General features: G+C 33.4%; 1 protein-coding gene across 4 annotated transcripts; it reads right to left on the minus strand.

The window, feature by feature from the left end:
* Positions 1 to 450: 450 nt before the first annotated feature.
* Positions 451 to 8890, minus strand: LOC114753334 (protein RFT1 homolog). Of its 4 annotated transcripts, none has more exons than XM_028942018.1 (17): positions 8655 to 8890; positions 8444 to 8539; positions 7854 to 7933; positions 7380 to 7474; positions 6810 to 6970; positions 6345 to 6496; positions 5873 to 5991; positions 4227 to 4390; positions 4062 to 4125; positions 3909 to 3961; positions 3629 to 3700; positions 2425 to 2562; positions 2091 to 2246; positions 1650 to 1702; positions 1376 to 1554; positions 794 to 874; positions 451 to 542 (listed from the first exon to the last, which is right to left on the minus strand). In XM_028942018.1, the coding sequence occupies exons 2-16, from the start codon at positions 8496 to 8498 to the stop codon at positions 814 to 816; spliced, it is 1602 nt and encodes a 533-aa protein (XP_028797851.1). In that variant the 5' UTR covers positions 8499 to 8539; positions 8655 to 8890; the 3' UTR covers positions 451 to 542; positions 794 to 813. The 4 variants fall into 4 exon arrangements, with proteins under 4 accessions (XP_028797851.1, XP_028797852.1, XP_028797850.1 ...); XM_028942019.1 differs by having other exon boundaries at positions 789 to 874; XM_028942017.1 differs by lacking the exon at positions 451 to 542 and having other exon boundaries at positions 578 to 874.
* Between the last annotated feature and the right edge of the window lie 7601 nt (positions 8891 to 16491).

Below are 16491 nucleotides of genomic sequence, written 5' to 3' on the forward strand. Positions count from 1 at the left end.
AGAATAGAAGACCGAATCCACAACATGTTTAACATAAACTTGAATGCAAACCAAGAACTCCGGCAAATTCACTAAAATTAAACATCTTTTTTTCTTATTTCAATTTTTAACCGATTAAAATTCATGAATTTCTAAATGCATATAATTGTTTTTTTTAAGAGATGTTTTATGAATTTTTTTTTTTAAATGTTTTATGAAGTTGGTCTGCGGGCAAAGGGAAAACAAAAGTCTGAATAAAAAAGGAAAACAAAAGCGGGATCCACTCTTGTAGGATCCAATATATACGGGTGGGGCTCCATTCCTATTTCTTTCAAACTCTAACTCAATATCTTTGAATTACTTGAGGCTGCAGGCAGACAGACAGACAGGCAGACAGACAGCGAGGGAGGGAGGGAGGGAGGGAGCGTGTGTGCGCGTGCGTGTGGGCGTGCGTGTGCGTGTGGGTGTGTGTGTGTGTGTGTGATCATCATCTTATGCAGAAATGGTGACCCAGATGAAGCTGCTATTGTCTTGTCCGCGAGGAAAGCAAAGAAAGTTGACGGCTGTTTAGAACACACCAGACATATAGAACAAAAAATAAAATGAAAAAGATATTTTTCAATGATTGAAGAAAATTGCCATTATGACTCAATAAAAGCAGAAACATACATAAACCATTGGGTATTGAGTAATTAACCCCAGAAGCATAATGAACATGGCACAAAAAAAAAAAAAATTTAAAAAAAAATTCTTCATTGTTCTGACCAAAAGAAGCCAAGTCAGCTGTTGTGGAGAGATCAAAAATTAACCTTACATCTAAACTTGCAAGCACGTTCAGTCTGAGTGATCTCGAAAGCGAATTATTCTTCTGACGAAAGGTTTTTCCCTGCGATAGCTGAAGTAACAAAAATGTATCAATACGCCGAGAAGACAGAATCATGAACAAAAGATTGCATTCAACTAAATATGTTAAAGAGAAATTTAATTTCCAAATCCCTATATTTTTAATCAGGTCTTTGTAGCCCCCCACTTTCCTTGAGGTTTTATCGTTCCATTTGATTTTAATCAGAGCCCATAATTTTTTTCTTTTTATTAGATCCTTATGCTTGCACATGATTTTTAATCAAGTTCTTCGAGTTTTCCCACCTTTTACCAGATCTCTAACACTACAAGAACCTGATTAAAAATAATGTAAAACTACAGAGACATAGAAAGAAGAAAAGAAGACTACAAGGACCTGATTAAAATAAGATGAAACTGCAAGGACTTGGTAAAAAGAAAAAAGAACCTACATGGACCCGACTAACAATGATGTGAAACTATAGGGACTTGCATGTCAATTTTCCCATCTCAAAAATCTAAATAAATCAATCCAAAAGGAAGCAAGAATATATACATCACATAAGATGAAACGCAAAAGCAAGCCAGCCCAATGGAGAAATGGATGGCAAAAGTTGGCCAGAAATTTTCTCGGTCTAGAAAGATTTTCTCTGAAATGATCGTGATTACGCCTGAAAGCAACAAAATAGTCCATCCTGATGGCAGGCAGCTATGGAAAGAAAATGAGGAAGATCCCTGGGGACAACAAATTTTAAAAATACAATTATAAGAATGCCATTAGCGCCAGTATATCAGAATGAGGTCTCAAAATCTCAAAATCAAAGCCATACCTGGAAATAATTCTTTATGAAAATTGCAGAGTATAAAATCCTCAAGGCCATATCTTTAATCAAGTCAAGGAATGAAAAATAATTTTTCCTTTCTTTTCCACAAAAGCTGCTACATCAAACGAGAATCAAATATATATCACAGAATTGCTAAAAGATCAACATAAAGATTATTGGCATGCTTTTCTTTGTTGAAATAGTAATCATATCAGTTTTAAGTTAATCAATACATACCTTAATATCTTGTTTATTGCTCAAACCAAATTTTGCTGCCTTTACTTTCATTTCCCCCCTTTGATTACTGTTTTATAATAATACTTTTATTTATTTATTTATTTTGTATCAAGGGCGTCACCTTCCTTCAACACCACCTTCATATTCTATCCCAATTTTTGTTTTTTTCTAAATTTTCCTCAAAACCTAATGATAACGTAGAAAGGATACTCATGGAATTAGCCACGATCAAGCCGACAGCCCCAGCTAATCTTATGAGTACAACATTCAAAATTATATAGATCAAGGAGAACACGAGTAATGAATCATTTGAACGTTTGAGTTGGCTCTCTGATGCAACTGCGTGTAAGAAGGCTTCAGATGTTCCTGAAGCACATTAGAGAAACACAATCAACATTCTTGGACACAATACTAACAAGTCTAAAAGAGTAGATACATATACAATGCTTCAATGAATATGAACAATTAATAGGTGAACAATAATAAAGAACTCGGTTTAGGAATGCAAAAATTGAGCAACAACGAGATAATGTAACTCACTAACCATTCATTGCCAAAAGAATGACATAAACACAATAATACTGGAGGGCAGTTGACGCTTCTCCGTCACTCCATTTTCCACCATAAAGCAATCTAATAAGTGAATAAGAATAACTCGGACCAAATGCCACAAAAACAAGACCTGCAAAGCGCAGCTAATTATTGACACCAACATCACTAGAATATGCAATTGAAGGCAAAAACATGCAATTCAAATCTTTATTCAGTAGAAAAAATATGAAATACAACTACTCATGCAACCCCAATAGCCACATCTGTGCAGAATGCGTATGGCTCTCATGAAGTTTGATAAGAGAGAAAGAAAATTGTCAGAACACTGAAACATATTTGTGCAGCTTTGCATCGTTGTGACTATTAACGTTGGAAAGAAAGCAATTGTATGGAAAACTTCAGAAAAATCATTTGAGGGCCTTAGAAAGATTCAAGATGCCCTAAATTGCATACCTTGAAGATGATCAATTACTTAACTTTCAATCAAATTATATACTAATAGAGGTTGTCATTAGTAGACCACACATCCGCCAGTTTATTATGGAATGCTCTTCCCCATAAAACATACTTAGGGGATCTAAGCAAGCAAGATCTAGGTGAAGGGAAGCGTTACCCAAAGTCAGATGGATCGTCTGACTTCCCTTTTTCTTTACTCCCGAATTCCTTGTTTGGGAGGAGGGAATAAAATTAGATAGATAGCAAGGTTTAAGTCTCTTTATTTTTACCTTTGAGAAAATTATTTAAAACATATATCAGACGAGTCCCATCAGGCAAGGAAGCATCTATTATTGATATGCATTAATTTACATAGTCATGATAAACTTTAACTCCTGTGTCAATCTTTCTGAGGAAAACTTGATATCCATGTTTCTTTCAAAGTTTGTTTATCTGCGCCTTTCAGTTCAGTTCCAGTCAACATCCATAGCAAATTTTTGAAGGCTCTCTTCTACAAGACCAAAAGATATTGTCGGGACCAGCAACCTAAGACTAGTTTAAGTGATAAGAATGGGATGAATTATAGGCAGAGGTCTGAGGTGAAACCCCACGATATTAACCACCCCCCCCCCCCAAAAAAAAAAAAAAACCTTTTGCTGCGACTGAATATAATAGGGACTAAATAATCATGTAATCCAGGAAAACAATATGGAACAAGATAAACAGAACATTCAATATAGGATAAAATAATTAGGACATACCAATCAACAAAACTAGCTTCAGTGATTCCATCAAGCATTTTCCTAATTTCTTGCCTTTATCTGGGTATTTCCCTGTCAGGAATGAAAGACAGGATACAAACCGTGAAAATGAAAATAATTTGACAGCAGTTGTATCACTCGCCAAAACAGCAAACTGTGTGTGTGCGCACAGGCGTGTGTATGAAAAATAAAAATCAGCACAAAACAGATATGACAGAAAGTGAAGATGCTAATCCCTTCCCCATCCATTTCCAGAATTTTCCCACCTATTGATCCCTACCTGAATTTTTAAGCCTATTTTTCCCAAGACTTCTTAGGCTAAATTGTACCAATCTAGAAGTAAATACAAAAGAAAAAAAATCAGAGAAAGATGCACTGATATTCTTGGTCTGAACATCGAGAGAACAAGAGAGAAATAGAACCTGAAGCAGACCTTGCAAATGTTGAATATGAACTTTCTTCAAAAGGTAAAAAGACCAGCCTCACCACTAAACTGCCTGGAAGTTGATGACAGTTTCAAAATGATCATGTATGCGTAAGAACTGGGGCAATCCATGCATCCCAATAAAAAAAGGAACATTCTAGAGTATTCACTGACCTAATTTGTCCACAAGGCCATATACAGCTTGATTATAGGGTGTGTCCAACCACACAAGCACCATTTTTTCTCCTTCTTGAAGGATCAACTTTCGAAAGGACTGGAAGGTAAACAGCATGCACATCTTTGACAGCTGCCTATCAAAGCCAATCACCTTTTGTTCCCTGCAATTTTTTGTTTTGTATAAAAGAAAGTTTTTCAGAGATAAAATAATCCACAAATAGTTTGGGGATAAGAAATCCTCAAACAAGAAATGACCAAAAATTTTAGAAACAGAACAAATAAACAAAATCCAAAAAAGAGAAAGGGGGGGAAAAACAAATGAAAGAGCTGTCCAATCCCTTTGCTCAAAGCAGACACATCAAATCCTTAAGAAACTGATGCTTCATACACAATTCAATTCCATATCACATGTGAAGGCCTTGAATAAGCTAGAGCAGTATGGCAATGTGATTATTATTATTAAGGAACCAGGGCTTCTACTTTGAGGAAAGTGAGGTAGCTAAAAATTTAATGAAGAATTTGGACTTGAATAAAGAGTTCTAGGCTTGGGTTTATTTAGCTTTGAAGAAATCGACTGGTTTTAGGTTATCATGCAATAGTGCAATAAAATAGCATACAGTGATGCTGATTGAGCCTCAGATTACAATGACATGGTACAACAGGGTTCTATATACATCTTGGCGCAAATATTATTTCTTGGTCAATCACAGAGGCAGAAAATAGCAGTATGGCTTTTATGATGTCTGGAATGCGATGGATAAAGTATTTGCTGCGAAAATTGAAGGTACAGTTTAGCGGACTGACTCAACTTAATGTGATAACTTAAGTACAGTAATTATGACAACCAATCCAATACTTTATGCTAGATCCAAGCACACTGATCTTGATCTGCACTTTGTAAGAGAAAGAGCTATGGAAAGAAATTCTAGTTAGACTCATCCCAGCTTCATGTCAAGTTGCCGACAGGAGGACCAAGGCAATTCCAAGCGCCATGTTTAATTAGTTCAGAACTCACTTAGATGTAGAAGGGTCCTTGGAATTGAGGGAAGGCATTAGAGTAGTTGAGGTTTGGTCTCTTGTTAGCCTCTTCTGTTTCTATTACTCACCTCTAACCTAGAAATACTGGTATGTACTCTAACACGAGCTATGGATATGACATTCTAGTTCTCTCTACTCCTGCCTCCTCTCTCTTGCATCTGATATCCATTCACCATATGCATGCTTAAACCTTAAATTTCAACACTATTGAAGATGAAAGAATTAAAGCAAACCAAATTCATCCACATATAACTCAGATAACAGGAATGGGCATGAGCCTGTTTCACTGGTACTCAACAGGGACAAAAAATTACTCAGTTGTTTACAGCTCTGAAGTTTCAAGTAATTCAGTGATATTTCACTTTTAACAGTAAATGAATACTAAGGTTTTCCAGCTATTGCAGAACAAAAGTAATCACATGGAAGTTGCCTATAGCAGTGCCAATCTAAGTCCTACATTACTCAATCTTCTCATTGAGCTTCCATTGCCTAATTTTAGATCTGTTACCAGTTGGAACATCTACAATTCCATTTTCACCATGGTGAGAAGGACATACAATTGATAAAATACCTAACCATTTATATATATAATATACATAATATACCTGAATGGGAAAATGAGAGAACTTCTGAATTTGCGGAAGAGAACCAGATAGCCCCAATAGCCCAGAAATATGGAGGCTCCATATGCAGACTGTGATAAAGCAAATATGATTGGTTTTTCCTGAAACCAGTCATTCCACTCAGAATCAGATCAATTTATAGAGACATTAAAACTTACAATGCACTTTGTGGTCCACAAAACTTATTGCTTTGTCAGATGCTGGACGAACACAAGAAATAAAATACAAACTAGATGATCCCCCTATTCCCCAAGAAAACAGATAGATAAAAAAACGAAATACACAGCTGAATCTGGCAATTAATACCACCGGAATGAAGTAAATTAAAATGGAGGGTTAAAGGAGAGGAAGTTGAGAGAGCAGAAGCACTAAGGGTGGACATGATCACTTTATGCTATCAACAATAAGGATGATAAAGACCAAATTTTATTGTAAATTCCCATTAAACTCTTACCATTCCAGTATGTTTGACAATAAGGATGTACATTGTCATGCATCGTGAAATAGTAGCTACCGTCTCAACCATCAACCTCAATTCCAGCAAGACCAAGTTCTGTGAAAGAATATACAAAGGTTCAGCCAAAAGCTCCAAAATACACGCGCAACCTGACATAAGAAGTGAGCTAGAATAAACAAAATTTCACATAGCAATAGTTTGGGGAGTTCAAGAGTGCTTGGTTTGGTGTGCTTGTTGAGAAATCAAATACTACTCAGGGTAGTATATGAAATTCTTCTTTTCTTTTTACAATATTAGTGTACAGTAATATTCCAGTAAGATAAGTTTATGTTTGACCACTTGGAGCCCTATAATGGGGAAAAAATAAGAATAAAAATAAAAATAAAAAATCCTCCCATGCTGAATAGTCACAGAACACAAACAGAATAACCAAAAAAGTATACATAAAACTCAACCAATTACCATTGATCAAAACAGCTTGCCCTTGAGGACCAGAAATATTAATTTCTTGCCACCAGAAGACGAGCAAGCAAGCTGCAATTGTAATAATTATTCCAAGTGGGAGACTCATCCAGGCTACTTTCATCAGCTTCACAACATCTCCTTCCATTGAGGATCCATCACTACAATATAAAAGAGATTTATAACTCAACAATACCCTGTTCCTTTCACACCAAATAAAAGCAATAATCGGATGATTTCACTGCACAGTGCATAGAACTTCTCTAACTTGATATAAACCTTATTCAAATGAACACAATTAGCACTTAATTATGGTGCTACACATTTAGACCTGACACTGAATCCGCATTTTCCTTTTGAAGGGGATCTTAAAAGTAAAGTCAGCAAAATACATTACAGGCACATACCAACGGAAGAACATGAGCTAAATACCAGCTCATTGTCAACCATGGGAAGGCTAAATCACTAATTCGGCCAAGATAATGAAAGAACAAAAAAATTAGAGTCTCACTTTCCACTAGCATAAAGTAATAGCTCTAAAACAAAATTTGCAAAAGTATAAGGTACTACCGTTTCATGTCCATCCGCAAGCATGCTCGCCGGAAGCCCTCTCGACTAAGAAACAAAACACAGGTAACAAAAAGATAAAACTGCACTGCATATAGCTGCATCAGGGGCAAAAATGCAACATAAGAATAAATCAGCTCATATCACGGAAGTGATCATCTATGACTAAAGGATCTGAGAACAAAGCAGTAGACCATCCATGAACTTCATCAAATTAAATAACCCTGAAAATAATAGAAAAGAAGAAAGAGTACCAGTAGCAGCAGTATTCAGTTAAAAAAACCATCTAATAACGTAAGCAAATAAAAGAGAGAGTGAGAAAGAACAACTCAACCACAAATTTGTTAATTTTGGCATAGAAGGAAAACACAAGGTTCCAGTAAACAGTAATAAAACCAACACATGCGCGCACAAGAGATGAAGATAGGAAATAAAGCACTCCAGTAAACATAAATAGAAATTTTCATAAACTTATACCGCGTAGTCTTCTTCTTTTAGATGCCTCACAATCCACGTATTGAATACAAAGGGTATTCCTCTAGACAAAAATTGAGTAGCTGCGTGATGTCACAAGCAAAAGTAAAAATATCAAATCATCAAACTCATACTATCTAGGAGACATTGTTTTGAAAGTATATCGCAAAAGAAAACCATAAAATACGAGGGATAAGACTTCTTCAAGGAACATTTTTGGAAATCCAAACTCAAAAGAAATTGGCAATTTAGAAAGATTAACCAAAAGTGCGGTTGACAAAATTCAATGATCAGTAAGAACATTAAACATGCATTGAGTTTATTAAAAACTCTATCAGTCAATACTCCAAAGTTGAATTATTACGACTTCATGCCTTCCCATCCAGCATTCGATTCTTCATTTACACTCTGATATTAAGGTAATTTATAGAGACTACAATATACTCCTGATGTTTCCCTCAACATTTTAAAAATATAACTAAACTATATGGAAATAATATATTTGAAGTCAAAGACGATTCACACTCCACAATACATTTGCTTTAACAAACAAGTATTAAATGAATAGCTTTTTTCTTGCCAAATGAACTAACCCAATAGGTATTTGAAGGTACGAGACAGATTGGTAGGGTCTTTATCCGTCGACATCCTGAAAGGAGATCAAGATGCGGCCTTTTATGTATTAGGACCTGCGACATCGAAAATACTACAGTCAGCATCTATAATCTTCAATAATTTAAAAATTAAAAGAAAAAACTTAGCGAAGACAAAACCTCTCTGTATAAATATTGCAAACATTCCTACCACTATGAAAATTAAGTTTTCCCTTTGGAAATTTGGGAACTTTAAAATGGGTTCGTTGGAAGAGGTTAGCTAGAATAAGCTAAATCAAACAGGCAGGTGGCTGCGTATGATTGGCGGATAAGTCGTCACTCCGTCTTCGCAAATCTGAGTGAGGGAATGGAGCTAAGACGCCTGATTGTTTGTTCGCCGGAGGTGAAAGGCGGGAGATGGAGCCTGGACCAGGTGAGGAAGAGGGTAAATGGGAGTTGCTACTAAGACCCGCCTGGCCGCAAGCCTTTCTTTCAGCAGAGCCATCCTGATTCAATTTCTTTCTTCTTTTTTTTCAGCAGAGGTCCTGATTCAATTTCAATTTTAACTAATTAACGATTAGGAGTTAGAAAAATCATTTTAAAGTATCCATATTTTTTCTCAACTTTTTAATTTGATATTTATATGTCAAGGTCAAAAAAAACGTGATATTTGTAATTTTTTATTAAATCATTTAATTTTATTATGCTATCATTAATTTCTATAACTTTATGTTAGTATAGTTAGTCTCTTTACACTAACTAATGGTACTAACCGAAAAAAATTAAAGAATTTATTAAAAGAAACAAAGATAGAGGTAGCAAATTAAAAAATCAATGAAAATTATAAATACTGAAATGCATACAAAATAGTATATTTTGAAAATTAAAAAAAAGATATCTATTAATTAAGATGAGTTAGCACTTAGTAGAGAGATCCGTGCATTTTACTAAAAAGATTATGTTGACGTCTCGAAAGATCAATTTAATGCAGTTAAATTTTTTAAAAAAATTAAAAAAGTCTCCAAATATTATCTTTATGAACAAAATCTTGGCTATAAACTAAAAATTGGATTTATATTTATTTACAGTTCGAATTTCTAAATTTATAATTGTCTTAATCAATATTTATAATTCATGTTTAAAAAATTCTTATTGAAAAACATACTATTATTAAATTGAATATTTCTTTTGAGAGTCATCTTTTTTTTTGTTACAAAAAGTTTAGGTGAGTTGGGTCATGGGGACTCACTGGGGCTAGGGCATGCCTACAGGTTCAAAGAACTCTTACAGAAATACTTACAGATTACCCACCAACAAGGTCCTCACATCAGTAGCAGGATTCATACTCACGACCATATGGGTTATGAGCCCAAAACCAATAGAATGGAGTCACAAAAAGTGTAAACAAGTTTCTATGTTTAATTACTAAAATAACCTTGCTTAAAATTTTATAAAAATAAAAGACACCTTCCCTCCAAGGTGGATTGCTGAGCCTCTAATTTTTTTTAACCAAGGGTTCCAACCATTTTGAAACATGAGAATCTCATCCTGAACGTTTTAAGACAAGACAGGACATAGGATAAGGGTGTCTCAAGACCGGTTCTGATATACTATCTTTCTTTTGTTATAAAAATAAGAAAGTTAGAGAGTAAAAAGAGAATAGCAAGACAAGAATTAGAAGAGAAAACAATTAAGTATTTCTCATACACAGATACGAGTACAAATACTTTGCATATGGCTTCTATTTATAGGCCCCAACCATTAAAACCTAATCAAAGGATGACAAAGAAATGAATAAGGAAATAATGACAATAAATATGAAAAACTCCTCTCAAGTCATTCATTGGGAGGTTATGGGTTTAGGACATTCAAAAATTAAGAATCTTATGAAGACTCCTAAGAGTTGAAGGTTATGGACATCCATATATACAATATCTATAACACTCCCTCTTGGATGTCCAGAATAAGTATTGTGCCTCATTAAAATCTTACCAGAAAAAACCCATTGGAACAAAAACTTGAAGAAAAAAAAGTACACAATATGTATTAGAGTTGCCTCGTTAAAACCCTTGCAAGGAAAATCCTGTGAGACAAAATATTGGCTAAGAAAAAAAAGTACTGCATGATCTTTACTCCCTGAAATGACAACATCACTTTTATTCCCCCTATCAATAGTATTAATCTTTATCATTTTATCACGATAGAGTATACTAATTTCTCAAGTCATCCCATGCTTTTTCACATCTTCCTTTTAGCTGAACTAGGCATAATACATTTTCAGCAACTTATATTAAAATGTATTCCTCTAACATATCTTTTGTATATGTGAAATTGTCAATTTATTCTTCACTTGCATTGAGGAAATTACAAAGAAAGGTTATTCTGAAAAACACTATAACATATCTTGTATTGATATGATTAATTTAATTTGAACAAAATGATAGCATATAATAGTTTCCTAGAACTATTATACTCAATCTCAATTTTATTATTCATATGTATATCTATAGAAACTTAACTTTATCAACAAAATTATAACATGTAATATTGACAATATACGTAAATATTATTATAGAATAAATATATGGGACTTCTAGTCTATTTAGTTGAATATATTTTGTAGAAAAAATTATCATTACAAAAATCAATTATTTTGCAATCATTAATGCATTTAATAACTTGATCTACGATACAGAATTATTTATTTTCTAATACATTTTTCTAAGCGAGATATGCATACTCAAATTACCTTAATTAACATAATATTTCAAATATCGAATGATTTTCTTCTATATATATATATGCTTCTAACATTTTAAATCCTTCAAGAATTCTAATGTAAACTTTATTATTTAGTAAGCCACGTGTATAGGCTATAACAATGTGTAACAAACACATATTTTGTTTTTTCATATACAGCCAAACTAGTAATATGTGCAAAAATTATTGCATCCACTGCAAAATACTATAAATAATCATAATCACTAGACTTTTATGAAATTCTTTATTTTTACACAAATATTCATATGTCACATAATAACTTTGTATTTCATGTGTTTGGACTGCAGGTCCATAATTTTTACATATTGAAATAACATAATTATATTTCCATTGCGTTTTTTGTCTTTTACTTTTCCTTTTTGCTTTTGGCCAAATTTCTATCTTTGTATAAGATTCTCTTTAAAATTATGTGATATTATTATCAAAAATGTTGTCAACAACTTGATCTTTTTTGTTCCATTTTTCCTCTTATGACATAACTTATTAAGATCTCTTTATTACTTTTCAAGTACCTGAACCTCTTCTGGTTTTTGTTTTTAATTAGTTATATCTTGACACTCTTCTAAAATGCATACTTTCTTAATATAACTTCTAAATTTCATCTCCTTTTTATCCGATATAATTATATTAAAATCGATTAATCTCTCATAATTCAAGCATGTGTCTCGCTTTTGTTTATACTAATTGGAACATTTTTAGCCGGAATATGAGATTTAGTAATATTCACTTAGGTTAGTAATAGCATCTAGAAGATATTTTGTAATATCTCATAAATGTATTCTTTGATGAAGTTCTGGTTCATACTATCATATATATGAGGATTTATACTTGATAATAATAATGCATCATATATGTTATCTTTTCCAGCTATTTAATTTTTTCCTCTCATGTTGAGAAAACTTTGTTCATGCTGAAAAAACTTTGTCCAATAACAGTCAATTAATCATATAATATAAGTCTCATAAATTTATTTGTTTCATTTAGAAACGTCTTTTCATTTCATTTAGAAACAAGAAGAAGATTTTTACTCAACATATATCCCAACTTTCTTTAAATATCCATCTATGTGTATTATGGTTTGTAGAGCTGTTAATAAGGGCCAGCCCGGCCTTAAAGGGCTAGCCCTTGAAGGGCCAGGGCCTAAAAGGACCGGCCCTTTAAAACCCACATATCTTAAAATTATCTAATTATTAAAGCCTGGCCCTTAAACATGCAGGCTTAGGGCTTAAAATGGCTGGCCCCTTTTATGTTATTTTTTAAAATTTAAATTTTTTTAATTATTTTAAAATAAAAAATAAAACAACAAAACTTCTAATATTTTTTTATTCAAATTATAAATATAAGTAAAATAAATTAGTGGTGTATAGGGAAAAAAATTAAATGCCAATAAACTATTGTCCAAAATAAAAAAAATCAAAATCTAACAAAACACGAAAAACAAAAAGATAAAACCTAATAGTTAAAGATTAACAATATCAACATAATTATTATCTTTATCTTCATTTTCATCAGTATCATCAAGATCAACAATATTTGATTGTTCTTTACTACAAGTGAACTCTTCTTCAGTGACAAAAATATTAAGGTTTTTGTCTTCATTTACCTTATCTAAAATAAAATTATGCAGTAGTTATAAGTACAAATAAGAGCCTGAACATTTGTTTGAATAAGAAAAGTTTTACATTTTGTTAAGATATGTAAACCGATGGTAAATGAAGATCTACTAACTATTATGATGATTAAAGTGTTAAGAATATCAGCTACCATTCTTGAAAGAATTGAAAATTGATTTTAATTGTTCTTCCACAAGTCCAAGATAAACTATTGTCCAAAATAAAAAAAATCAAAATCTAACAAAACACGAAAAACAAAAAGATAAAACCTAGTAGTTAAAGATTAACAATATCAACATAATTATTATCTTTATCTTCATTTTCATCAGTATCATCAAGATCAGCAATATTTGATTATTCTTTACTACAAGTGAGCTCTTCTTCAGTGATAAAAATATTAAGGTTTTTGTCTTCATTTACCTTATCTAAAATAAAATTATGCAGTAGTTATAAGTACAAATAAGAGCCTGAACATTTGTTTGAATAAGAAAAGTTTTACACTTTGTTAAGATATGTAAACTGATGGTAAATGAAGATCTACTAACTATTATGGTGATTAAAATGTTAAGAATATCAGCTATCATTTTTGAAAGAATTGAAAATTGATTTTAATTGTTCTTCCACAAGTCCAAGATATCTACTTCTTTTCAATTATCTAGCTTGAGTATTGATTCTTCTAAGTATTTTTCTAATTTAAACTTATTCATAAAAGACTAATTTATAACTTTATAAATATATTGATAATAATAAAAAAAATAGGCGGGCTTAAAAGAGCTAGCCCTTAGCCCTAAAGGGTTGGCCTATCATGGATATTAATTTACCTGTTAAAAATTCCGAACCACCATTTGGAAACCTCAATCAAACCTCAAATCAACAATATGAAGTCCCTATTTAAATATCCTAAAATCATAAATGATTATAAACCATATTTTTAATCCCTTTATTCTCCCTCCAATTTCATTCTTAATCTCTTTATAATTCAAACACCTAAACCAATATTACATCAACAATCCAAGCTTGTCATCCTATCTTAATCTCCCATTTTCTCTTTCCCATAAGCATCTAAATATTTCATTTGCTCATATTTATTCAAAACCAAACAAAACAGTGACTCTTTATCTAATTAACTCACCCTTTCTTCCCTATTTAAATGTCATTTCCATGAACCCATGACTCTATTCTTCTTTAATCTCGCTTGACCTCAAATCCATTTCACCCATACCACCTCCTATTTCCACTATCTTACATGCTATATTCTCAAGTGTCATAACAGCTAACATCCACCGGTACATATATATATAAATAAATATATATATATAAATATATATATCTATATCTATATATATGTAAGTTTCAGTTTGTTCTTCCCTTTTTATTCGGCCACCACCTAGCCTATAAATGTATCAATAATAACTCCACGGTTACAACCTTTCCTCAATTACTTTCAGACCCAAAACACCTATACCCGTGGACACACACACCCCCCCCCCCCCACACACACACACACAAAATCATGCCTAAACTTCCTCCCAAATAACCATTTCAATTTCAATGTTTTCCACTCCATAATTCTCACGGCTTTCCCATACACACACACACACACACACACACACACACTCTCCAAAATCTCTGTTTTTGACAGCAATAACAGAGGAAGAACAAAGCATATATAACTACCAAAAACATACTCCTATAACTAAATAAAGTAGGAACCAAAGCTTAGCTTTGTAGAGATGAACACCCCTGTTCGGTAAACTTAAAAACAGAGCAACCATTCGGGTATATGTATGCTTAAATATTCATACCTACATACACCTACTCCCTCTCACTAGCTTCATAACTTGACAGCACGGAGCACCAGTCAAGTATTTGACCTTGAAAAATCACCACCCAGATTCGGACACACACACACAAACCGAATAGGAATGCAGAGGCAAAGAAAGGGACATGCAAGCTCAAAAACTACCACTACCCACTTCAGCCTTGTCATGGAATAAGAGTTCACCAGTCCTCTTCCTCTTTTCTTCCCTTTCTCTCACTACCCACACTTTCTTACTCAACCATTGCAGCTAAATCTAAATACAGATCGAAAGAAATAAAGACGGAAGGGTAATTAGGAGGTTTACCCAAGCTTAGAACAGTGATTGCATGTCAGGTTCTTGATCTCCCGTGGTCTCTCGCCGGTGACGCACCGCTGGTCCTTCTCACTCGCCCTCTCTCTCTATTCTCTACGGAAACGAAGGAGGTGCATGAGTGATCTGATGGTTAAAAGGGCAAAAGGCACATGTGTGAGGTGTGGGAGATTCCTGGACCAGTTTGCCCCTCTATCATATTTATTCGTCAAATTTTATCCTTCTCTTATTTTTCTGAAATATAAAATATATCCAGAAATTAAACCAAAATATTTTATATGGATTTTTCTTGTCCATTAGCTTCTTTGACCCATAAAATAGATTTTCTAAAAATTCTGGATCAAAAGTCAATTCCTAATTATTTTTCTTGAATTTTTCAAGAGAATAGCCATTCACTCTCGAAATTAATCCTTAATCCATTTTAAGGATTTTATGCCTCAAATAACTTCTTTACCTTTACAACTGGTTATTCTAAAATTTGCAGATTAAATATAAATCTCTAAGCATTTTTCCATAATTTTATGAGAAAATAAGTCATTTTCCTCTTAAAATTATCTATTAAAATTATTTAAGCCATTTTTGTTGAAATAATTTTTCCAAAATATCTTTAAAACTTGAAAATCAATATTCCATAATTTTTCCTAATTTTATTTGGCTATTAAATAATTTTAATGAATTTTCTCTTTTATGCTTATCTTGAGTCAGAAAATTCGGGATGTTACAAAACAAATCCCTTAAGATTTGTTCGATGCGACGAATCGGGGAGTTTTGGGGGGGGGAGTGTATTTTCGGGAAGGTTTGGCAACGGTGAGAGTAGGAGTTCGTCGCGGCCAAGTGGTTCAGGTGAGCGAGGTCTCCCTCTCTGGAAGGTTTCGCTGCGGCGAAGGGTGTCTAGGCGAGTGAGGGTTCCTCTTGGGGATGTCTTGCCGCAATGAAGATTGGAGTTCGTTGCGGCGAAGTATGGTTTTCAGGCGACTAAAACCGTCTCGAGATTAGTTCACCGCAGCCAAGTTTTGGATTCGCCACGGCGAAGGCCCCGAATCTATAAATACGCAGGAGGGGTCAGTTGTGAGAAAATTTAAATTTCTAAAGGTAGCAGTTGGAGCTTTGCTATAGTTTAGAATTCTTGGCTTGGAGGGGACATTTCTAAGGGTCCATTGCCTCAAGTAAGTGATCTTAACCTCTAATCTACTTTTTCTCTTGGTATTTTTGAGGATTTATGGTGAAGCCCTAGAGTTTTGTAGATTGTGATGGAATGAGATTTTTGACTGATTGTTTTAAGTTTAATTGATTGCTTTGGGTTAGTCTAAGTATTTAATCGGTATAGTTTTCTTGGATTTAGAGATTTTGAAGTTTTGCGAATTTAGGGTTTGTGAAAATGAAGGTTATGATTGAGGATGATAATATAGTGGTTGGAATTTGAGTTTTATGAATTGGGTTATATTAAAAAGGGTTAAATTGGATGTTTAATCGGTTTAGAATATTGTTGGGACTTCTTTTGTTCTAATTGGGTGTTTGGGTG

The sequence above is a fragment of the Neltuma alba genome, unplaced genomic scaffold (genome assembly GCF_004799145.2).
Source record: "Neltuma alba isolate B1F8T4 unplaced genomic scaffold, ASM479914v2 tig00007855_pilon, whole genome shotgun sequence".
Classification (NCBI taxonomy): Eukaryota; Viridiplantae; Streptophyta; class Magnoliopsida; order Fabales; family Fabaceae; genus Neltuma; species Neltuma alba.